General features: G+C 37.5%; 1 protein-coding gene across 2 annotated transcripts in view; it reads right to left on the reverse strand.

Moving 5' to 3' along the window:
• The window catches only part of ANKS6 (ankyrin repeat and sterile alpha motif domain containing 6), a 39,901-nt gene continuing 15,504 nt past the window's right edge, over positions 2,317-26,713 (reverse strand). The window contains exons 7-17 of one of the 2 annotated variants that reach the window (XM_021387420.1): positions 22,948-23,152; positions 22,235-22,284; positions 21,005-21,208; positions 19,204-19,369; positions 18,376-18,545; positions 15,371-15,560; positions 13,908-14,024; positions 12,118-12,185; positions 10,807-10,923; positions 9,805-9,901; positions 2,317-2,998 (exon numbers count right to left, since the gene is read on the reverse strand). In XM_021387420.1, coding sequence (XP_021243095.1) covers positions 2,949-2,998; positions 9,805-9,901; positions 10,807-10,923; positions 12,118-12,185; positions 13,908-14,024; positions 15,371-15,560; positions 18,376-18,545; positions 19,204-19,369; positions 21,005-21,208; positions 22,235-22,284; positions 22,948-23,152 — 1,434 coding nt within the window. In that variant the 3' untranslated portion in view covers positions 2,317-2,948. The other variant, XM_021387421.1, reaches the window with a different exon arrangement.

Consider the following 26,713-nt stretch of genomic DNA (forward strand, 5'->3'; position numbering starts at 1 on the left):
CCCCCTGCATGTCTGCTGAGAAAGCAACATGGTGAGCTGCAAGCAATCCAAGAGACTCCTAGAGGATAATAATAAATAATACTGAAGAGGTTAAGATTAGAGGCAATCAGTGACCATGCCCTGGTTGAGTTTGTGATCACGAGGAACATGGGCCTGGCAAAAAGCAAAGTCAGGATCTCAAACTTCAGGAGAGCGTACTTCTGACTGTTAAAGGAAATACTGGATGAAATCCCCTGGGAAACTGTCCGTAGGGACTTAGGAATGGAACACAACTGAGAGCTCTTTAAGGACACCCTTCTGAGAGCACAAGAGCTCTGTCCCTCAGTAAAAGAAATCAAGCAGAGGATGCAGGAAACCAGCATGGCTGAGCAAGGACCTGCTGGTCAAACTGAGGGGAGAAGGAAAAGTACAGGCAGTGGAAGTGGGGATGGGTGACCTGGGAAGAATACAGAGATAATGCCAAGACATGTAGAGACAGGATCAGGAAAGCCAAGGCACGGATGAAACTAAATTTGGTGAAGGATGTGAAAAATAACAAGGGATACACGTACATTGGTCACAAGAGACAGACCAAGGAGAGTTCATCCTCTCTGATAAATTCCAAGGGAGAACTGGTTTCAACAGACATGGAGAAGGCTGAGGTACTCAGTGAGTTCTTTGCGCTGTCAGGCTTCACACATCTCTCACGTCCCTGAACCACTGGGCAGAGGTCGAGGGAGCAGAGTCCTTCCTTCTGAAAGAGAAGAGCAAGTGTGAGACTGCCTCATGAGACTGAACATCTCCTGGGGCTGGATGACATGCATCTTGGGGTCCTGAAGGAACTGGCTGATGTGTTGGCTAAGCAGCTCTCCATCATATTTGAAAAATTGTGGCTGTCAAGTGAAGTCCCTGGTGGCTGGAGAAATGGAAACATCACTCCCATATTCAAGAAAGGGAGAAAGGAAGACCCCAGGACCAACAGGCTGGTGAGCCTGGCCTCTGTGCCTGGGAAGATCATGGAGTGGATCCTCCTGGAAGAGAAGTGCATGTGCACGGCGAGGTGGTGATCTGAGACAGCCAGCACAGCTTCACTAGCAGTACCCATGCTCCTGGAAGTGCTTTAGTAAGGCAGTAGTGTGTAAGTGGGCCATGCTATGAAACCGCAAAAGTCAGAGGTTATTCTGCCTTAGGGCCAGGCCAGTGACTGCAGATATGACACAAAAGCAGCCCTGTCACAGACAGGAAGACCTCTCTACCCCATCAATGCATGACAACAGACACAGCCAGAATTAGCACTTGTGAACGTGGACTGCAGCACTAGTATAACATTTTGCAAAGAATAAACCCTTAGCAAGCCACAAATCAATGCTGAAGACTGGCATAACAGGATTGGTAGCTTTTGTCACATGCAACCAATGGGAAGCACTTGATGTTTCAGAATTCATTTGTTCCTTGTTTTCAAAGGCAGTTCACATTTTCATATACACACATAGAAGCATGGATGACGCACTTTACCAATACCCTTTTCTTTTTCCTTCCATCTTTACTCCTTGCTATTTATTCTTTGATAAAGTCTCGGCAAAGATACTACATCACACTTTTCACCCTATCTTTCTCTAAACTGCAAGCAATACGTATTTGTTTCCCTCCCGAGATAACTCATTTGACAGTTGAACATGTGTTTTTAAGAAAGTTTAATTTCTGAAAGTTGTTGTGTTTTGACGTTTTTAATGTAAATAAAACTCGAAGTCAGAAAAAAGCCCAATCAGCACTCTTCACTGGCTTTTCCTTGGCACAGGCTCAGCTGCTCTGCTGTTTGCCCTTGGCACCTTGGCACAGTACCCCAGGCAGCCAAACCAATGAAGCCACCAGAGAATCAGCTGCCCATCCTGGAGCAACCTGAGGGAAAGCAAAGCATGACCGCTTTCACTGCTGCTGTTATCTCTATTTATCACTTGCCCACTTCTACCTCTATTCTTGCCAAACTCCACTAAAACCAGTACAGTGAGGAAGAGGAAGGCAGAATCTTTAGATGTGTAGGGAACTGAGATCAATCTTCTGCACGGGTTGCTCTTGACTTAACCTGCATTAGCACCACCATACGCACACTGACTTCAAACAGTGGTCAAGTAAAGTATTTGTGAGTTTTCAGAAAAATAAAAATAGAATTTGAGTTTTCAGATTACTTGTGTGTTAGTTGATCAACAAAGAATGTATTCACTAAACAGAAAATTACTTCCACTCACAGTTTCTGTACTAATCCTTTCAAACATTAGCAAAAAGTTCTAAAAACATTTTGAGGATCTGCTAGTGTTATTGTTCAAGAAAAACAGCCACTATCAGTTAAATGGTTTTATTCTCAAAACAGCAGATTGGCAATATAAAATATTTTAACAGTATTTATATTTAAATATCCATGACAGATAATGCATTTTCTTAAATAAAGTGCTATTTTTACAAACAGGTATTTTGTGTTTACTCTTACTGTTCTAATCTCCTAATATTGAGTAGATAAAGTGTATTTCAGTTAATGAAGAATGCAGCATCACTTTTCCTTTATATTCCTTCTCATGAGACCATTACACTTTCTACTTGGTGATTTTCATGCTTTCTTCCATGCTTTTGTTGCTCTTGATTGTGCCCATATAGGCCTCCTATGGGTTCTTCGTCTCTGGGCACTGAGGACTAGAAAGAAAACATACATCTTCATTCTTCCCACTTTCCTTTCTTCTAAAATCCAAAGCACAGAAGCTCTGAACAATTCAACTCTTAGGTTGAAATACAAAAGCAATCTTTTCATTACTTTCTTTGAGGCTTTGTAGGACTGGAATCATTAACAACATTACTTCATAAAGTTCTATACAGGTGTACCGGGGACTGACATTTCAAATTTTCATTTGTACACTTGGATTTACTCAGCTGGATCCCAGACTTCACTGTAAGATCAAAATCTCTTTTTATTCCAGTAGCTACCTCTTAGGAGCAACAGCTTCTTGTGGTTTTATGGAGCAGCCAGGTGCTGTAAAAGAATAAATAGATAAATCTGACAACTTGCAACCAGTGAGACACAAAGCTTTAAAGAAGATAGACAAATTCTGCAGTTACCACAAACAGGCTCACACTTCCCAGTCTCATTGTTACACCTGACCCCAAAAGCTTGACCCTGTAATTCATTTTACTCATCTTAAGCCCACTCCTATACAGAGAACGTATGAAAAGTCATCTGCTGCCATAAACCTTTCCAGTATTTCTCTTTTCTTAATGTGCACCTTTCCGTTTACAATTCTATACAGTTTTGCTCTTACTTTTATATCTTACTCTGCAACGTCTCTAACTCCCTCCTTTGGATAATTTCCATTTGATTCTTTTGACTCTGAATCCAAAAGTGGAAAGCATATACACAAACTGCTCCCTGCTCTCTTCCACTTTATTACATCAGATTTTTAAATGCCTATATGAGTACCTGTAGATATGTATGTGTGAATATGTATCAATATACAACACACAGCATTACATAAGGAGAAACTGGAAGATCAGAATTGCTGAAATAAAACAGTATTTATCACAGTTTGAATGGGATCATATTTCATAAGCGGTTATTCTTCATTTAATGTGTATCTGTAGAATATTCAATGAATTCTTTTGTTCAGTATAACTGCTTGATGACAAGGTATTCTCTTCTCAGCTGCTACAACAAAAGTGCTACGTGTAGGTGGGGAAGGGCAGCTTGATGTCTACAACAGATAATGAGGATCATTTTTTTCTTTCATGTATTTCAATAAATTTGGTATTAGAAGACAAACTAAGCTATTTGACAGTTAGCATTACCTCAAATAAACCTTTATTTATATTTCCACATCTAGGATAAAAAATGCCCTAGGGAAAAATAAAGACTGTGTCCTTCAGTCTTTGGATGCTCTCCTGCTTTTTCATGTCATTTTTGCAGTGGCCAATTCTATTACAAATTTCAGACTTGGAGAAGGGAACTCTGATAAATACTTCCATTTATCATCACACGGCCGAAATTTTACACATCCTTATATTAATTTTGTATTTAGCAGATGGAATCAATTTCTACTTTCAGGAATAAATAATTTTATTTTCAGTTATTTTGCTTTTTCTTTTTTTCATACGATATCATTTAATCCATATGAGCTTTTTTCATCTTTTTTATTTCTGATTTGCTGTGTTTGTACTGAGATTCAGCTCTCCCTCCTTTCATGTCATTTATCTCTATGATCCTGCAGATCAGTGTCAGCTATGTTAGACCCTTTGATGAATGAGCAGATCTTAACCAAAAAAATCCCCTACACATTAGTCCTGGCAACTGGGTATTCAAGTTCTGACTTGCTCCTTTACTAGAATCATGTAAGCAAAAATATTACCTCAACACAGCAATGCTAACAGTTCCTGGGACAGTACCATTTCTTCAATCCAGAGTTTCCTAGGAGATTCAGACTTTGTACTGCTGCTTGCTATCTCAGTGAAGCAGAATCTTTTGTATTGCAGAGCAGTCATCTTTCCTCAAGCCTCCACAGGCTGCTCATCTGCTCTAAATTTGAATGATGAAGCAGCAAGCTAGTTCTGTGGTTTTATTTGTTCTTTTTGAAACATTCACTGGGTTATAAAAAAGCAACATCTTCCTAGTATGTAGTTTCTCCTGTTAGGAACAGAAACCTGTCTGTGGCGATTAGAACACATTGGCAAAATTTTATGCCTTTTTTTTTTCCTTGGAAATTATAAAGTCAAAAATTCTGTAAGGTTTACACTTGGAAAGAATTAATTTCAGCAGAATTTTTTGAAGGTCAATTCATTTCCCTTAAAGATACCAAGACAACACTCTTCATGCAAGTACTGTTTGCCTGTTCGAAACAGGGATAAGAACCATGGTGCCCTAAATCCTACTGGCTTACATGTCCAGAAGCCACTGCATTATTTATAGCCAGAGCAATCATTTGCCTTATGTAGTTCAGGCACGGATTTAAGTGTGGAGCTCCTGCAGCCTGGACATTCAGCCTAATCTGGTATCACTGGCAGGGGCCAAGAAGGAAGGTCTCAATATCATTCTGACAGAAAACGATTATATGTTACAGCCTATTGTTTTCTGCAAAGAAGAAACATCTCAGTGCCAGCCCCAGGGATAACACAGAACCTGATGCACAAAGTAATCTCTCTCCCAGTGGTGAACTTTACTATAATTGAAACAGCTCAGCTGCCAAAACCCAATATACACTTGACAACTTTTCTACTTTCTTGTAGTGAATATCACAGAGAGCTCTGAAGCAGAGACCTCAGCAGGAGGTGCTCAATCAGAAGGTAGTTGAGGTTACGAAAGCTAGCAATTGAGTTTGAACTGCCAAAAATCCATCAAGAAGAAACTGCAATATCTTCTCTAACCAAGCCTGTTGCATGAAATTAGTTATGCAATCAATCCTTTATTTCTCATGGCACTGCTTTTACCTTTTCTGCCTATTGTTTTTTTTTCCTTCTACTGCATTTCTTAGGAGTGTAAACACAATTACTGCTGTTCTCTTTTCCATTCATGGAACATTCATATACATGTTTTTCCTGTTTCTATTGCTTGATACATTGAACCAGGCTGGAAAAGCATCAACAGCTCCTACACCACTGGCAGTAGAAGAGGGGCTGAGCCTAGGCAGTGGGGAACAGGGCATTTGCTGGGGAACTGAAGCTGTGTGGGAAGGGTGTAGAAGCTGTAGAGAATCACAGGTTTGGTGATGGTAGTCGGTCTACAGGCTTCCGATAATTATAAGCTATTTTCTCAGGAAGTCAGAATTTAGTTTTGTTTCCCCTGCTTTTTCATTTTTGAGCCATATGGATACATTCAGATCTCATTTCGTTATCTTCTTTACATCCCTAAAGGCTAGAAACTTCATAAAAGCAGAGCTACACTTGCAGCCACTCCATTTTAGGTACTAAGCTTTTAAAATTACTCAAAATATTGAGGAAATCACAGTGATAAGTATGAAACAGTGACACTGACACAGCTGAAAGAGCATGATATTACTATTACCCCACGAGCTACATCTAGCTTTCTGAAAGGGAGAATCATCAAGAGGCTTTTCTGCTAATACTGCTCAGAAAATGTGTCTAGAAAGAGCTCTAGAGAAAGCAGTGGCTGTGGACCATGCAAAAAGCATAAACATTTCACACAGTATTTTTCAAACATTTCTGAGGAAGTAACCTGTTTAAGATGCCATGATGCCATCCAACTATTAGAGGGTAGTAAGAGTTACAGAATTAAGTTAACACCAAAAAACTATATGTATTTACTATGGAAAAGCTTGTTAAAGTTCCCACTTCACATAAAGAAGCCTTTTTTATCTGAGATTCCAAGGTATCTTAACACTTGAAAAGATGAGCATCATCTTTTCAAGGATTCCAGCGGAGATCCAGGAAACACAGACCACAGAGAAGGCAGGTAGTAGGAGGAAAAATGCCATGAACAAAGAATTTAAATAATGAACCTCTGAAAAGTTGTGGAAAAGAATCAAAAAAGGGAACTGAAGGTCTTGTCTCATCAGCCTACTGGAATTTCTCAAATGTGCCAACAATATTGTACACAGAAGAGATCCACTTGATGCCTGGATTTTTAAAAGGTACTTCACAAGTTCCAAGGCTGAGTCTTAAGGCAAGGATCCCAGAGAGTAAAAACATTTCTTGTGTGGATAAAGAATGGATGAGAAGGCAGAAGACAGAAGGTCAGAGCAAAGAGTGATTTTCCACAGTGGAGAGATTCACCAGTAGCACTTCACAGAGGACTCGGGATATTCAACATATGATTTGGAAAAGAGCACATAGAGTCAAATGACAAATTTTCCTAAGTTATCCACATAAACAAAAACAAAGACAAACAGAAAAGCGGAAGAAGGATTTTGTGAGACTTTAGTCATCAGACAATATCAAGGCAGACAAAATTAGATGAAGATAAAAATGAACTAATAGGAAATATGGCATACAGAAGAATGCATGTATGAATGGTTATATGAATTGCTAAGCTCTGAGCTCACACTCACTAGATGATCTGGGCTGTAACACACAGTTCCAATGAGTACCAATTCAGTCTTCCACTGTAGTTAAAAAAGCAAAGTACTAGAAGTAACTAGGAAAAGGTAAGAGAACTGAAAATAGAGAAGATAACTGAAAAGCAATTACTTTATCAAGTGTAAATCAATAGTATGCCTACGTCTTGAGTATTTTACGTCAGGCTGGTATCTTCAAGTCTGAAAGGATATAGTGGAAAAAAGAAACGAAGACAGAAAAACTATGGTATAGGGAATGTTTAAGAAGCCTCTAAGACTTCATCTGGAAAAAGAAACACAGCTGAGGAAAAATATCACAGATATCTGTAAAATCATCTGTGGCATGGAGGCAGTGAAGAAGGAACAAATCGTCCGCTGTATCTTCTGATCCAGTAGGATAATCAGAAATGGTCAAAGGACATGGTAAGTTCACAACAAATGGAAGACATGAAAGCAAGTAGCTCTTTACTCAAATGTCAGATGAGACCAGATGATACAGCTGTATGTCACTGTGTGAATCTTGGATCTGACTCAGTATAGATGCTGTTATGTTCTAAAATATTAGACCTTCCTAGAAACCACTTCAAGTTCCAGAGACTGTGTAAAGGTCCCACTGCTACTTTTTAAAATAAAAAGCAGCTTACCTGGCGTGGAAACTTCTTTTACCTACATGTTCACTTCCTCTGCTATTGCTTTTGTTGCTGTATCTCAGCCAAATCTACTTCATGGAGCTCTCACACACAGTAATCCAAAAGTGAGATCTCTGATGAGCAAGAACAACTGTTGCCTCACAAAACAACGTTCTCCCTAGCTCTGTGCCATCATTACTGTCTTCTGCCACCTTCAAGACACCAGCAAGTTGCTTGAAGATAATTTACATCTGTATGTTTCTTCAGTTCTTGAGTAATTGCAGTTCACTGCGTCATTTTATCAAATCTCAAGTATTGGCTTCTGCTCACCTAGCAGTACCTACAGAAGAGGCTCTTCAAGTCTGGGATGTTATCAAGAGACATCCAGAAGTTCCCACACATGCTGACTACTCTAAGAATAGGCAGTAAACTGCACAATGCATTCACTGATATCTGACAGTGGCTTTCAGTCATGCAGACTATACAGAATCCAGGAAGCAGCTCACACTGACTAACTACCTCAGCAATGCCTAGTCTTCACCAAGACAACAGTGCACCTACAGTTTTAACCTGCTTCCACATATCTAATGATATTCAGCTGATTGAGATTGGAACAACCGGGACTCATTCATTACTTAGGCCTGCTAAAGCACACAATACCTCAAATATTTAGCATAACCACTAAACTGGGCTGCATTAAAAGAGGAGTGGCCAGCAGGGAGAAGGAGGTGATTGTCCCCCTCTACTCGGCTCTTGTGAGGCCCCCATCTGGAGTACTGTGTCCAGGCCTGGGGCCCCCAGCACATGAAGGATGTGGAGCTCTTGGAAAGAGCTCAGAGGAGGGCAACCAAGACGATCAGAGGGCTGGAGCACCTCTCCTATGAGGAAAGGTTGAGGGAACTGGGCTTGTTTAGTTTGGAGAAGAGAAGGCTCCGGGGAGACCTCACTGTGGCCTTCCAATACTTGGAGGGAGCATATAAACAGGAGGGGGATCGATTGTTTGTGAGGGTAGATACGGACAAGGGGGAATGGTTTTAAGCTGAGACAGGGGACATTTAGGTTAGATATTAGAAGGAAGTTTTTCACATAGAAGGTGGTGATGCACTGGAACAGGTTGCCCAGGGAGGTTGTGGATGCCCCGTCCCTGGAGGCATTCAAGGCCAGACTGGACGTGGCTCTGGGCCTGGTCTAGTGTTTGGTGACCCTGCACTTAGCAGGGGGATTGAGATTCAATGATCCTTGAGGTCCTTTTCAACCCAGGCCATTCTATGATAAACAAGTGTAGTAATTTTGTGAGTGGATGCAAGGAGGAAAATAAGCAACTGAAGGAGAGTAAGAGGTACTTAAGAGGGTAAATTTCTCAAGGCCATACAATGGCTTTCGTGTTCTTCCTAAAACATGGGTCCACAAATATACGTAGGAGTAAGTTTCATCCTATTCCTTGATCTTGATTAACAGATGTGTATCTGTCTTTGGCTCAGATTGTTAGCAGGGCAGAGATTTAAAGCTTTAACATCTAAGTGTGACTGTACTGAATGTATATAACTGTTGTGGGTCAGTTTGGTCAATTTGGATTATAGATCTAAATTTTAAAATGCAGTTTCTCCAACAATGGCTAGCAATTAACACTGGTAGTTGCAATGGACATATTCTAAACAAAGCAACTACAGGCAACCATATAAAAATATTATCTATGCAAAATTGCATACATACATAAATATATAATTAAAATAGCTGTTCAAGCCAGTATACTAATTGCAAACCTCAAATATATTGAACCTACTTGATCACAGTAAAGGAAATTGTCTCATATAAAATCCAAAATCTTATATCATACAGAAACTCACCTCTCACAGCTGCTCTTCATCACATACTTCAGTTTGCTATACTAGTATCCATTTTCTGTGTTCAGTAATAATAATTGCATAACAAAAATCTTATACTCATTTCAAGTAATGCTGAAGTGTGTGCAAAGATCTTATAAATCTCTCTTCTTTTTTACCTTGAAATCTTCTTTACAGTCTCAGTAACAGACACAGAAATGCTTCAAACACAGAAAGTGGTTAACTAGCTTGTTCTCCACATTCTGTCCTCTAACTAGCATTAATTAGAAATAGTAATATGTTGTTCAGTTAATGTCAGGTGCTACTTACTCTGGGAATGACCAGGAGGTCGTGTGTTACTAACACTACTCTCAAAGGAAGAGTGGAAGTTGTGTATTGTTTCTTGTAAAATCTGTCTCTCTCGTCCCTGTGAAAGGAAAACAAATTAAGTATTTCTGTTTCAAGAAAAAAATTATTATGAGTTCACAAAAACATGGAAAATATGTATTTCTATGCCCAGAGAGTCACAGTCCATTGTGAGGAATAATACCAAATCCTTTTCTCCCAGGTATACAGAAAATCTTGCAGTCTCCAGAAACTGTCAGACAGACAGCAGTAAAAACATTTTCAGGATTTTCTTCGTGGCTATATAGCATGGAGCATCATCTTCCTCTCCAGATTTTTAGCTTTGTCTCTGCTGCTGTTGATCTTACCTCAGAGAATTATCTTTATGTTTTGTTTATATGAGCTTCCAATTTCAGACAGAGAATGAACCCTGAAACTTAAGAAAGCACTTGAGTAGTTCAGCAGTCCTAATTAAAGAGATGCTCCAGTCCATAATCTCTCTGACATGAATAGTGCTTCTTGTACACCATCTCTAGTCCACTAGTATATGTGTCAAAGCAGGAAAAAAAAAAGTGAGAAATGAGAGAAGTAATGTTTATCTAGTCACAAAAAAAAAAAAAAAAAAAAAAAAACCTGCTATGAAAAACAAAGGAGACATTTTAAGTCATGTTCAACTTAGCATCACTGAAATCCATGTTCCCTAACTGTAACATGACCATCATTATGGTTAGTGTTAGCTTTTAATATATTTGCCTTTGTATAACTCTGGAACAGTACAGTTACCAAACTAGGGAAGAGTTTACGAAATAAAACAGGTGGTACCAGAAAAGAAGGTATTTTTCACTAAGCATGTTAAAAGTCTTCTTTGGAAAACATTCCTTTAGCTCTTCTAGCTAACATCTGTAACTGATTTTTCAAATATATATTCAATTAACAATACAAACAAACCTGGAATTAATTTATTAAGTACCACACATCAAAACGTACCTTTCCTGCATTCAGTTCAGAAATAGCTGCCAGAATTTGCTGCCTTGAACCATCAGTTTTAATACCCAGCTCCTTCAGATCACCATCAGTAAGAGTAAGGAAGGCTTCCATATCCACCTGCATGTGAAAATGGAAAAAGAAGTGTTTACCTAGGCAAAGATTCACTAATGAAGGAAATTTTTTTTTACTGGAAATATATTCTATATTGTGCACTCCAAAAACTAATAATGAATTGAAGGCTTCAAATGGTACCTACTTATCCACTCTGCTGTTGAATTTTACATTTGCTGCTAATACTTCTGTTGTTTATTATTATATAGTTTAAACGTTCCTGGATTTTACTGGTCTTTAGAAAAGCACAGTCCTTTCCTTACTGTAAATGTTAGCTGCACAGACTAAGGTTTTTCTCTCTTTTAAAAGCATTGCTGGATTTTCAGAATACCATATGTACTTTTTCATTGTCTCCTAAGGAAAATTTAGGGTTTGCTCATATATCAGCTATACTGTACAAGAACATCCATTAAGCTGTGATAAAAACAAACATCTAAAACTTCATATTGAGAGAAACTTCGAACACAAAAGCATTTCTACAGAATGTTTCCTTCCCTATCACTCTAAGGAACAATAATAAGCCCAGTGTTTGTGGAGCTGAATCTTGAACTCCACAGCAATGGCAATTTATTATATGCCCATTCACTGACCTCTGACTTCCAACAAATAAACATGCAATAATTGCTTGCATTTGTTAATGCCTTAAACATTGAAATGAACTATTTTTACTTTCACTCTTTTTTTTCTTTTTAATTCCATTCTTCAGGTAAGTATCTGTCACAGGTCTCATCTACAACAACATGTTCTCCAGTTTAAAATCACCTTCTGCTTATTCATAGTGGATAAAGTATGGAAAGCAACCATCTCAGAGACTCGCAAACTGCTGTTCTCCAGCTGCAAGTGAGGTTCCAGCTGTGATTCCAGAAATGATACAGCATGTCCTATAAACTGTTCAGCCCCACTGGATATGAACATATACAGAGAAAGCAGGATGTAAAAATGGAAGAAAAAAAATATCTGAGACATGTATCTGTAACAGAATTGTAGATTCAGTGTAAAAATCATTGATACATTCCTGAAGAATTCCAGGAATATCACTTTGGTCCCTGTTTCAAGGTCCTCTCTGCACCAGAAATGGTTGTAAAACTTTAATTTTTAAGTTGAGATTCTGGATCATGATTTTAATGCAATGTGTTTCAGGCCATACCTTTTCTAAAACAGTAAAAAAAATAAAATATAGACCTTTTAGAAAAGACTTACCTCTTGTTCCTCAAAAATAGGCTGATATTTCTCAAGGGACAATTTTTTAAGGATGCCAGTCAGCTCATCTGTAATATCAGAAAAAAAAAATGGGTCAGAAAAGATCAATTCTATTGATCTCTGCAGTGTTAACTGCTGAGGATATATTATCAAATGATATATTCCACACCATGACATACTGAAACATAAGCCCAATCACATTTACTCTGCATCAAAAATAAAAATAGTGTCCTATTGTAATTCTATCTAGTCATACCTTGGTAGGATAAAATCCTTTTGCTGTATTCTCCTTTCTTCCTCATAAAAACAATCTTAAAAAACAAACTTTTGAGGACAGCTTTAATGCCTAAAAGGCAGGCGCTTGGCCCTGGATGGCTGATTCCTATCAGTCTGTCTATACAACAAAACTCTTCAAGTAGACAATGAACTGAATGAGGAATTTCCATAGCATGATTCAAGAAGGTAAAATGTAGTGCAAGCACCTACCCACTCACTTATTCAAAACACTGATACAACAAGCGTATATCCAAATCTCTTCTGCTCAAGTACCTGACATCCAGTCTTGGACTATCTTCAGATAGCTGAAGTACAGCTAAGGTGAAACTTGGGCAGAATTTAAGTTTCGTAAGCTTACTTTCCCAGGCTAACAGGTCTGGATATTGCTGAAGGACCTGACAGCAACTCTTAAAACACTTTTGAAATGTGATTACCTAGCTAAAAAACAACTGCAGTTTTAGAATAACTCACCATTACCTATCTTGATTACACAGAACTTCTCTGAACTCAGGATTCTGTTTATTTTTACTGTTATGGTGTCACAAACAACTAATAATCACAACTAAAATGATCACCTGAGCTAAAAAGTCAACATAAAATGAAGAACATGAGTGAAAACATTATACAATGAAACTATATTTAATATAATATACCCTATATAAACTTGCTTTCATTGCAAAGACGTCACCATTCCATTCTCAAATATATTTTTATTTCCTTCCTTGTCTTTAAAAATAAGAAAGAGAATTTCACTCTAAGCTTCTCAAAAGACATCAGGTATCTTGAGATGGACAGGTATTGCTGTTCACCATTCTGGAAGTCCTTTGATTACACAGAAAAAAACCATAGAAAACTGAAGTCATAATTGCAGTTTAGTCTTATTTCTGACAATTTGTTTGATACGCTTAACTTGTAAAGGATGTCAGGTGTCAGGCTAAAAGCTTTAGTGCCCTAAGTGAGGCTAATCCATGTAAATAAGTAACTGGTTTTAAGAACATGAAATAAGAACTACTTCACATAAAGGTGAAGAAAATATCATCTTAAAGAAATAAAATAGAGCTTACATCAAAAGCCCTCAGATATAATAACTAACCTTTTTTCTTTTTAGGTTGTTGGCTAGCTTTCTAGTTTTTCAGCCAATTGGTGTGCTTTAATTATAGGCTATGATACTGGGAGAAAATTCCAGAATCTCCAAATTTAGAGTTTTGCTACCATAGACAACTATAACAACTAACACTGTTCACAAACTTAGATAATGTTTTTAAGTTTTCTTTTCCTCTTTCCTTCTTCTTGTTCCTGTATTATACAATACGTTCGAACAAAACCAGAAACCTCTCAATTTTGTAATTTCTGCATTTCACGTTGTTCCTCCTTTGCTTTTTCACTAAGTCTTGTTTTACTTATGCCAATATCTAGTCTCCTTATCTACATCCCTGGACAAAGCAAAGGCTCTCTGAGCTCTGCCACATTTAGCACCTCTTTAGTACTGTTCTACAGGAGCGGAGTAAGGTTACCTTTCTCCAAGTTTTCACCGCCTCCTTTTACTCTCATATGGTTTCTTCTTTCATGATTCTCTACATCACTGGTTCTCAGAATAGAGACAAGCTGTTGATGGTCCACCAAGTGGTTACCTAAGAAAAAACCATGCATACTTCTGAATCATGCTGCCTACTGGTCCTTCAAGCACTGACCAAAGAAAATGAACTGGAAAATTCATTTCAATTTACTTGAAATAAGAAATAGTTAACACTGCATAACTTCCTCTTTTGGCTACCGCTGGGCCTCTGAGCTGTTACTGATGAATTAACTCACAATAAGAGAGACCTTGAATGAAAGGACCACTCAAATATGAAAGTTTAGAAGCACAGTGAACCCAGAACTACTACAGCTTCTGACAACCTGTACTTCTGCTACACAGGAAACTTGCTCTATCATAGCACTAGTTGTGCTGTCATAAAGCCCTGCTTCTCAAGCTGAGACTGTAACAGATAATAGCTTGGGGAATTCCTCTTCTTTTCCAAGAAACAGTTATTTTCCTCTCTATATATTTCTAACCTGACAACATTTTTTTTGTTATCAAGTTGTTATTATAAAATGGCACTAACTGAAGCATGGAGAGGATTTTCTCCAGTAGTCAGTACAATATGTTACAGCTAGGCCATGATAAGAGGACAGAAAGTGTGTCAACTAATGCCTCCCTTTACGGTAAACAGGGAAGTACAGTGCCAGTACAAAGTTAAGCGTAAATGAAAATAAAAATCAATCCTGACACTATCCAAAGAAATAAACAAAAAAACCCAACCACACCAAATACAGGATATCTGCCTCTTGTAGAAACTAGATAGAAGTATCCACATCTCTTATTTAATAGATTTTGAGTCACGTTATTTTTCTCAATTTCTTGAAATGTTTACAGAAGAAAAAAATTAAGTAATTGCTATTCTATTTCCAAATATCCTGCAGCAAAAGGACCTTTAAAAATAAAAGCTGTAATTTAGACCAAAAAATTCAAGTTAAGAATAAATAATCTCACTAGAAAAGTATGAATTGCTATGAATAAAAATTGTCTTTCTGTAATGACTACTTCACTGAATTTAGTAAAAACATATTTTCATTTCAAATTTAGGGAAAGTGCACTTTCTACCCTTAGTAAGTGATGGAAAAACATATTTAAGCCAGAAAATGGGGGAAGAAAGGACATGCCATAAGAGTGGCCTACCTACATACACGCTCTATAATAGCTGTAGGATGGTAATTACCTCCCTCTAAATGGAAGAGATCATAGTTTTTGGAAGATAAACACCCACAGTTACTACTGGAATGCAAATCTCGTAGCAGAAAACACTAAAATATTTCTTCTGCATAAAAAAAATGTTCTTACTCTCATGCAGATACACAATAGTCCAGTACAATTATAGTTTTAAACACTATGTACTCTTGATAAATGAATCACTTGTAATAGCAGTGACCTACTCACCATCTTCCGTAATAGTACCACTGCTGGAACCATTGCTCTTGGCCTGTCTGTGAGAAGAAGAGAGAGAGGACTCCACGTTGTGAACCTTAGGAGACGGGGAGGGTGATGGGGAAGGTGTGAGAGTTGGTGATGTGCTTTTAGATGTAGATGAAGTCCCAGATGGAGGTCTTTTGTTCATCTCTGTTTTTTGCTATAGTTAGTAAAATAATTATTTAAGGGGAAAAAAAAATAAAAAGGTGTTTACCTGTATAGGATGCTTCAGTATGATTTATGATTCATAGAATCATTTCTGCAGAGCATGCAGTCACAACTAAATGTATCTGTTTGATTCATACTGTAATAATTTGAGTAACACTGTTTATCCCAGGTGAGAGTCTGTTCTTTCATATTCATTCAGGAAAATACACGTACTAAGGCGGCAATTTTGGAACAGGAAAATTATTTTTCATAAAGCAATTCTCTACATAAGCATTATAATTAGTCTGCTTATAAAAAGTGAAATTATTTTGACTCAGGTCAACATAACACAGGTCTTTTTTATTCTGGGTTTTAATTAAACAAATAAATCCTTAATTAAAGCTTCTCAGAGTGTATCAGATGCTATTTTAAAGTAACATTTCATGTTAGTTTAACTCGAACTATGTAGCAAGTGTAAACCAAGCTGCAGGTGCACTGAAACCCCTTGCTGCACTGGAATGAAAGTCTGTAGTCAATCCTTAAACTCGATTCTAACCCCAAATTTCTCTCTCTCTCTAGTCTATTATTTGACATTTGTAGAATGCTCTTCTTTTGGTGTATTGTCTGCACTTACGTAAATTCCATCACCCTGTAAATTATTATTCAGCTTTCTATTTCTTTAAGGCTTGTACAGTCCCCCCTCTCGTGGACAGCATTTGCAAATTGATCAGTGTAACATCATGGCACTTTTTATATCAGTTCCAAATTTATAACATAATCTCAATGGGAGGACACAAGAGTTTCCATAATGGAATACAGAGAGTACATTTTCAGCAATTATGCTGTTTATTACAACAAAGCAGGCTGCTTAAGGTCTTGCAGCCAGCATGAATCCCTATATAATTGCATATTCCCAGCAGACACGGCTGGCCAGAAAATCACCTCAGATGTGCTACATGAACATCTACAGTGAGATCCACACTAATTACATGTTTTACTATTAATGGGTAAACCTAACTTCATCTAGACATCCGAGCAAAGAGTACTAAAGAGTTGTTGCCTTTCTAACACACTAGCATCATTTCTATTTAAAAATCTTTTCAAGAGAATTATGAACTGCATTCCCAGAAGATGATTTACAGCGCATCATTACTCACTACTTCTTTATTCCCTAACATCTTTCACTGTGAGTGTGAATAATAATTAAACTTCTTACTGGCAGCAGTGTTGTAATGACAGGCCTTAAAATCAGCAGGTCAAAGCTTACATGCACAGATATTATATCCTAATAGGCTAACTAATGGAATTAGAGAAAAAGAATTAAGATTTTTCGGGCATATAAGCAGTTCTGAAATTACTTCCAAGACAAAAACAAGCTGAGAGTAACTGCTGAGAGTTTAATTAGAAATATATTGGTCAGACCACCTCTGAAAGAAAAAAGCATTTGGTACTTGTTCGGCAGGGGAGACTTTAAGGAGGGAGGAGAATAATAAAGTGACTTTGTCTACTAGAAAGAAAGAGACAGATCATTTATAACCTGGGGAGCAGTTACGTGGAGTAGAAAGGAAGGAAGGATTATGAGTCCATAGTTTTTGGAATCCAGCAGGGTTATAGATTTTTAGCTCCTAATCTCAATTTTAAAACATGACTGGTAGTTCCCTCAGAATCAGGGCTGACAGATTGCAAAGTGACTGTTCATGGAAACTATTTTGGCATTGGTAGTTGCACATTTCTCTTTTTCTGACTGTTGCCCTCCGTAAATTTTGCTTATTAAATCACTGAAGAACTTTGTGACTTCCTTTAACATCAAAATTTCACTTATTAAACATGCCTATTCCTTACTGCTCCCATATAAGACATCACAGAATGAGAGAGCAAATGTAACAATTTTACATTACAGTCATTTTCGTTTCTTCAGGCAAAACTCTAAGAAGAATCTTATGAACACGTGAAGAAAACAAAACAAAACAAAGAGTTGCTTGGAGATTACAGAAGAAAAAGTTGAGAAGTTTTTCTTTTGGTCATGCGTACTAACGGTTGCAGAATAAAGGACTTCAGAACTAAAATTCCAAATTATATGCTTTCTTACTTTTGCAGTCTGAAATTTAAACTTTTCTTGTGTGAACAAACACGCGTATTTCACAACAGTGTATCACATCTTCTGCAAGGATGCTGCTCTCCAATAAGCCTCCGTGCAGAGTTTGAAGATTGAAAAATGGGCAGGTCATGAGGGTAAAGCTATTTCAGGAAATCCACAGGAAAGTCAGCACGGATAAGATATCCAGTGTTTGTGAGCAAAACCTGATTTTTTTAATGACATCTTGATGTTGATACTGTTTAAAAACAACACCTTGTGGACCAGTACCTGCATGCTGTTGAGGTGGGCAGATCCTGGTACCCATTATCTAACGTTCTTCATTCAGGTTGTGCATTTGGAGGGAAGCTTTCCTCAGCTTCAGAGGAAAGCTTAGGAATAACTAACATGTAAAACACAAGACTCAATTAGAGTCACAGAAAGAAGTCATAAGAAATATGACTTCAAAATAATAGTATGTATATGTCTCAAGATCAAGTATTACATTTACTGCTTTTAAAAGAAAGTGAAATTAATAATAAAGCAAAACTGTCTTTTATCATTAGGTCTGATCCTTTGAGTATTTGTAATTAAAAGAAAGGCTTGTAAAGCTGAAAAGTTTCCACTACTGTAGCAGTTAATTAATTTTAGGCTGTGCAATGTCACACAGCTGTACTTATCAATCACTCATGACTGACATGTGACCTACTAAAAAAGTCAATTTAGAAGCACAAAAACGTACAATCAATTGTACCTTTACTATGTGCCCACTGCCAACTGTTTGAACGCACTGTGTATCAGACAGGGTGGATGAAGGAGTTGCCTGGACTGGACTATTCTGTTGGCTGGGCTTCTGTTCAGGTAAGCCTGCTGCTTTTCTTCTTTGGGCTGCAATCTGCGACAAAACATTGTCTGCACTGCCACCTAAGGAGAAACAACAACAACAACAACAACAACAAAACACACAAGAGTCAAGGAGACCATCATTTTTATAAGTCTGTTAATACTCAATTCACCTCTCCTCATCATTCACTCCCACTTCAGAACTGACTGTATAAGTAAGAGAGAACTGAAAGGTTCAGATCTGTTCAGAAACTTTCAGCAAGGGAGCCAAAAAACAGCTGTGAGACGAGAGGAGCCAACCTTGTTTACACACACACACACACACGTACGTAGCTGACTTTCATCCTCTTTGGAAATGATTCCTGAGTTGCTTCACCGTATTTTCTTCACAGTTGGCAGATACAATTCAAGCCACGTATGTGAGCTTATGAAATACATGCTGTAATGAACAAGCATACATCTGATCCACCATAAGTGGACTCGATAAAATCAAAAAGCTTTTCTGATACAGGAGTTAACCCATGAGACTTGTGCAACAGATGTGAGATTTTTGCTCCCATAAATATATGTCCAAAGTTCAGTTCTGTTCCAACAGTTTATAGAAACGTTGATTACGCAGCAATAGGAGACTTCAGAAGAGGTTTAATATCTTCCAACATCATTAGATATACTTTTTTTTGTTTTTTGGGTGAATCATGTTCAAGTGACTTTTGTGTTAAAAGCAATAGTACCGTGGTACCTGATCTGTTATGCAGTTCTCCTCCGTGCCTATTAATTCCTGCAATATTATTGGATCCACCAGAAGAATGAGGAGAATGGTTGAAGTTGGTAGAATTTGAAGGAGATGCAGGTCTTCTTGCAAATGCTGGTAATTTGACTGGTCTTGTACCTTTGCTAACAGATGTCTGGAAAAGAAAAAAAAAATTACCTTCCTTTAGCAAAAAACTTCAACTGTTATTTTATGTATTCTAAGTTCAGGAACTTTCACTGAAGAAACAGAAGGAAAATAAGAAAATATTCTTATAGAAGGAACGTAAGAAAATATTCTTATTTTGCATATACATTGCCATACATGTACATTTATACAGAGATACTTGATATATTGAAAATCTGTATTTATATAAATGTATATAGTATATTGAATATGTCTTCAATGAAAAAAATGACATCATAATAAAGGCATTAATTCTCCTCAACCTTTGGCCAACATAAAATGAGCAGATGCAACGCACCTGAAAAATGTTATAGAAAAAATTATGATTAGTGGCAAAAAAAAAAGTAAAACTTCTTTCACGCAGAATCCTTTTTTTGTCTCTTTCATCTTACAGAACAGCTACCACCTCCTTCTTAGCCTTAATATCCTTGTTTCTTACTAACGGAGCTGCAACAAGCAACATGAACTTTCTCTCCTCCAGCTGCATACTCATATTCTCTTTAATGTAAACATCTATCTGCACCATTTTACTGACTATTTTAATTGATGCAGTAAAGATATAGCTATATGCTAGCCAAACGTTCAACCACATCCACATCTGCCTTGAATTTTCCTTACACACCACTGATCACTGCCAACCATTTGATATATGACTCCTGAAGCTCAGCTTTTTTATGCTTCTTACCTTGTTGCTCAAAGCAACACGTTTCTTTCCCTGCAGAAATATAGCCAGTGGCTAGTCCTCCTCTACATGCCTTGCTTGTGACTTTATACATGCGAGCCAACCACCACTGACATTACTACAATCATTTTTAGGATGATGAATCAAACTTTACCTTCCTGAGATCACTTCCCTTCTAATACTGTACCACGTTTTACCTAAACCTCTTTTACTGGTGGTATTAAGCTAACTTTCACCTAAAATAGGAAGACAGAAAAAAATAATTCTAAAATGTCTTCATTCTCCCATTTCTCAAACTGACAGGAAATACAGTTCTGGACTAGTAAAATAAGCTTTACTTGGATATTAGAGTCCAATTTCAGGCAAGGAGGACTTTCTCTATGAGCAACTAAGAGAGCAAAGATTGACAAGATTGTTAAGCCCAAATGTTCAATAAGTGCTAAAATTTTATCACTTACCAACCTTCTCAGCATATTACGTCAGTATATTTTTGCATACAACATATCTCAACAATTTTTCTTCCCTTCCCCCCAGTTCCTAAAAAAATGAATTTCTCTTCTCCCACAGGTTGTCTTCAGAACCAGAGCAGTTTCTGATACACTAGTATGACAGCTTCTGCTTTGGCAGCTAATACATATGGGTGGAACTAACAGTCACTTTAGCAGTTTGCAGCAAATTCCTTATGGCTAGCCTTTGTTCCAGTGAACAAGAAATGAGACATTTCACAGAAAGCTTTCACTCGATTTATGTTCTTCCCACAGAGGCATGTATTCTTCCTAAAAAGCAGATTTTAAAATGACAAGCCATTACTAAGACAATGGGTTCAAAATCATTTCTAAACACAGAACTGATGTGGTTCACCAGCCAGCACGCCCTGGACATAATAACACCCAGTATTTTTTTTTACAGATTTCATTTGCTTACTACATCTGAGTTCCCACTGCTGTTAAAATCGTGCTTGATTGCCCTCTGTGGCCAGGCAGTTCTCATCTGTTCAGCTTTGCCATCTTTGTTGATTCGCGTTCGATCAGAATTCCAAAGCTCAAAACTTGAGGGTGGTAAGAAAGGGGGTATCACCGCTTTCAGTTTATCGCTAGGCAGCCTGGTAAATGGAGCACTACTTCTCAACTGAGAGCGGGAAAAAAAGGAAACAGAAATGAGATTCTTCTTGGAAGGATTATTGGGAGCTAATGATGCAGTTTCAAAGTTACATAAAAAGACGGAGACAAATGCATTTTTAAACAAAATAAAAGGGAAATGAGACATAAAAGTAACATCTGTGTAGATGCGCAGCACATAATAACAGACAGAATCCAAGGTACATATTGGTACGAGTAAATTCATTCACTCAATACAAAGAATACAGTTCACAAAGTGGCACAAACTGTCCCTTTCTTCATCAATTTTAACAGGAATGTTAACAAGTAACTTCCACAGAAACAACATATGGGATGCTTGGTAAGGCTGTCCTCTCTGAACTCCTAGATAAGACACCTGGAAATACTGAACAACTGTTTGTTCCTGCTCTACATGTATTCTCCAGAAAAAAAGAAAAGAACAGCACAAGTGATACTGGCTCCCTGGAGTTCTGTCAGTGAGTCCGATCAAAATTCACTCAATCTTCTTAAAAGAAAAAATAAAAGATCACCAACCAAATTTAATGACATCTCCAAGGAGTAAACTGTATGGGAACTTAAAACATAACAAAAGAAGAAACAGAATAATATAAATATACATCCCAAACTATTTCACAGTTTACTTCTCACTTTCAGAATGCACTGTTTCATGTCTTCTTCACAGCATACTGCTTGTCAGTGAGTAATCAGCCACTCAGTCAATCTACTTTACTAATTCATTGTTGATCATACAAAAGTAAGGATAACTCATGAAAGAAGTCAGCATTCTTCAAGAGCTGTCATACTGTACTATTTGTAGTACTTCCTAGTCTATACAACCATATACATATCACAGCTTGTCAGTTCTGCTCTAGTGATTACCAACCAGTGATACTTCTTGTTTTAATGGTGACTTGGAGAGAGCAGGTAAAAAAACAAAACCAAAAAAAAAACAGAACAAAGCAAAAGCAAAACAAACAAACACAAAGCACACTGTAACTGCATTATCTTCTGAACATGCCAAGAATCCTCAACATACCATGGTTGTCAATAATTCATCATCCTTCCCTCCTTTTGTAGTGTTTACACCTGAAAAATACATAAATGAAATTTACTTGTCTGCATGCCCCTGCTTTTTATTCTGAAGGATAGCTTTTGTTTGCAGAGAACCACAGAATCATTATGGTTCAAAAAGATTTCTAAGATCATCTAGTACAACCTGTTCTGAAACATTCAACAGCTGTAACCTCAGTAAGCACACAGAATTTCATTTTCCACTGATGCCTTGTATACCTAAATTAAAGTTAAGTCAATAGTCTTTCTTCACATTACAAACTGTGGGACTTTTGTACAGAGAGCTGTACAATTTCAGTAAGAGTTCCTTATAATCTGGGCTTTTCTGAACTTTTTTTCTCAAATTTCTTTTAAACAAACTGATTTTCACTACCTATTTTATTGAAGATAGTAACAGTTCTTGAGCGAGCTGTCTGTTCCTGACAAATTTCAGGGCTCCTGCTACAAAGCAGTAATATTGTTACATTGGCATTTCCGTGCTGAAACAATGCTGCCCTCAATATTCAGCACCATCAACAGTCAGGGGTACAAACGTATCTCTTTCTATACAATACAGATAGAATTTGTGACTTTTTAGCTACACTAAAGAAGCACTAAATGAATAAACTAGAAATAATATCATCTTGACTATCCCATAAGAGTTCACTTCCTATCAGACAACTCCAGCTTTATCACTACCTGTGTTATTTGTGACCCAGGCCATAGGAGCATCAGTAGTTCCAGAGGGGTCTGTATCACTCTGTGGAACTGCTTTCATGGTGGAATTTAATGAAGATTCAGGCTCATCAGGAAAAGGCCCAAACTGATTGGAAGAAAATCCATGGCGCAATGTCTGAGTCAGCTTCAGCTTGCGGAACCGATTGGACATCCTGCTCCACCAAGACTAGATTGAGAAGGAAAAAGAACAATTTAGTTCCAACTAAAATAAAAATATGAGGAAAAGAAATGTACAATTAGGCAGTCTTAACTGCAGTGATAAAGGAGTTCCAGAGAGGAAATATAAACTCAAAACAATACTGCCTAAGGACTACTGCATCCATAGCCTCTCCCTATATAGGTATCGTATACATGGATACTGTCTGAACTTTTCTCGAAAAGACAGCTTTATTTGATGTCCAGTCCAGATATGCACTTTTGTAGTTTACTCTTTATTCTTAGCTATTATTCTCACCATCTATATTCTTCTCTCTCCCTGGCATTTAATAATTTTCAGCTGCTGATTGATATAACTCTTCCCAACTGTCATAAATTAGAACTAAGCAATATAAGCTGTAAACTTATTGCCCATAAATCAATCCCTCTAGCAAACGATCATTAAAAAGATTTTAAAATCTGCACGGAGCATTAATAATGGACAGAGTCCTCAGACCTTTGTATCTCTTTGGAGCCATAGCTAATAAAGATTTACATTACTTTCAGCAACTAAGACCTGAGGGAAAAAGGCAATAGAGACAAATGGTTCTGAGAAAGAAATGAAAACCACAGAGTTCAGCATTTATTCACCTGCCAAAAGGAATTCAAAGGATGAAAAAATCCCTTTAGTTTTAATATGGAGAACAATGAGCTTACAAAAGGGACTGCTTGTACAATGTGGTCGGCTTGTAAGAAGAACAAGCTAGCCTCACTGAGCAAAAAGATCACTTCAAAGTTTCTCTCATACTTGCTACTCTTTACAGTGCTTCTCATTTGTTAACGTATGCTCTAACCACAAAGCCACCTGAAATGAAGTGCAGCCACTATGTTACAGTACAAAACACCGGCACTTTCTCTGGCAAAAAAGGAATTCCAGCAGAGAGGTTCATTTGTCTTCTGGGGTTTAGAGCTCTGGAGTCTCCAGTGTGCTGCTGCAGAAGGTTGTGGCTTGTCCATAAACCTTTTGTCTCACAGACATACAGAAGCTGGAATAAAGGGTTTTAAACTAGATTGAAAAAAGCCAAATAGCAAAAATGTGTTCATGGTTAAAAATAGTGTCTGTCAAAAGGCCAAGATTTAGTAGCAATGGGAGAATGCAATGGTACCAAAGAATAGAAAACAGTGTTGCCACTTGAGAAATACCTTAGATATTTATAACAACACTAGAAAGTTAGCATGTGTTCGTCAGGAATAAATCACACCAAATCAATCTTTCTCTTTGTCAGGATAACTGGTCAAAGTGGGTTAAAGGGAGGAGAAGATTCGTCATAGCTTGACTTTAATAAAGCCCATCACTATTCCACATACCATTCTCTAAACAAACGAGGAAAATATGCTTCTAGTAAAAGTAATATATGGAAAGTAATGTGACCAAAAGACATGCTAAGAAATAAATTGGCAACAATTTACTCTCAAACCAGGAGGAAATATTTAGCGGAATGAAACACGAGTTCGGAAATATTCATTAATAAAAGCAATGATGAAACTATTTATTTTATATTGTTTGTGTAAGACACACGGACAGATGCTCAAAATGATACGATAAATTGACATTTTTCAGTAGGAGTCAAGGTGATATGTAAGAAGAAAAAAACTAGTGCACAAACACAGAAAAAGGAATAAACAGCAAAGCAGCTGTACTGAAGAAAAAAAGGAAATCAGAGCTGTATCATCCCACTAAGTATAGGTCCTGTAAAGATAGATCTACAGCGTCCTAGTGCTGCAAAAAGAGGTAAATTTCACCAGCCATTCCATGAGATACACAACTAGGATCCTAGTTAGAATTCCATTACTTGTTATGGATACCTCACCTTAAGACAGATGAAGACACACTAGAAATAAAAAGTTCACGAAATATAGCCTGCGAACAAGGAAATTTGGATAAGAAAACAGAAACTAAGAGGATGAAGAGAATTTGATATCTAAGTATGCATGTAGTTCTTATAAAGATGAAGCTGTACACTGATAATTGAAAAATAATTACTCAATGTAAAACACAGCAAGAGAGATTTGGACTAGATCAGGGGAAAAAAATCTGACTCTAGAAACAGACAAGTAGTGGAACCACAGAGGGTAATCATGAGATCTTCATCACAGTGAGAGATAGAACAGAAGCTTTGTCAAGGAAGCTCCTGGCATACTCATTTGGTCTCCTTACATAAAGGCAGGTGGGCCCCTGAAGTTTCCTCTCATTCTTCCATTTCTGTGATTCAGTAGATTCCATGTTTTGCCATTTGCACTGACCTAGACAGAAAATATTTGTTCTGGCTAAGTCACCATAAATACCTAACTGAAACCTTCTGGGCAATTTGTTTTACAGTCCTGGCTCCACACAGAGAAGTTGTCCACATGGAAGAACAACTCTTTCAAATGACAGATCCTCACTTAGGCCTTCTTCTCACACACTGGTCCAAAGCAAGATGAGTTTGATGATCTCCCCAGCCACTCTGAGAATGTCATTTTTACTCTCTGAACATTTTAAGAAGATATGAAAAATACAATCAGACATAATAGTTAATAAAGCATTATAAGCAAGAGGAAGACATACAGGCTTCCAGCTTTTGAACTATCTATCTGTATAAAAACACAGAGAGGAGAATTATACAGAATACAATTCCTGCTGAAAAAGTGCTTGATTAAGACTTGTAGATAATGTGAAGTTTTGTTGCTTTGAGACCAAATATTAAAACATTCTACACGCTGTGGAGTATGGTCCAAGCATAGCTTTCTGAAGGAGGTGAAAGGTCGTGCAAGACCAGAGAACAGGACAGGGTGTTAGTGAAGTGCACTGCAGTCAGTGTCTTCTCACTGGCTGAAATAAACCAGGGAACGGGGTGTGACACACATTGATATATTAAATATGAATATTCATATTTAAATCTTGATCGGTGACAAATCCTTCAAAATTTTTTTTTTCTATTTTCACCTTGAAATCGTCTACGTGACTCCAATTCAAGCCCCTGCCCCACATCACTGCAAAAGTTGCAATCTGACCTGCTGGTGATCTGCTTTACACAATGTCAAAGACTAGGCAAAGCTAGGTAACTGCATTCCTAAAAGGTCCATCTAAATTGATACTGAAGGATGATCATATAAAAACAACAACTTGTCACTTCAAAAATTGTACAACAGATTCTAAAGTAGAACTGTAAATGATCTTCAAAATTCATGTCAGAAATAGTCTGGAAATTAACATGTGTGTTTCCAAGATTCTGGTAACATTTATGATGAAAATGTGAGATCACAGACGCAAGGAAACTCTGAGGTATATCATCACCAAAAAATGTTTACCTAAGCAAATAAATACAGCAACAACAGAATAAACTGAAATGTTTTTCCTTCTTTTTTTGAGGACAGACCACGTAAGTTTTCAATATTCTTATTCAAATGGCACACACTGTTGTTTTCTACTGGTTAACTGCCAATTTCTAGTTAAGAATACAGCATTCCAGTGACTCTACACAGAGGACATGTAAGTCTTCCACTCTTGCATGTTCTTCCACTCTTCATATTAAAGGTCTGCTATGATCTT

This window comes from Numida meleagris, chromosome 2 (assembly GCF_002078875.1).
Source record: "Numida meleagris isolate 19003 breed g44 Domestic line chromosome 2, NumMel1.0, whole genome shotgun sequence".
Taxonomy (NCBI): Eukaryota; Metazoa; Chordata; class Aves; order Galliformes; family Numididae; genus Numida; species Numida meleagris.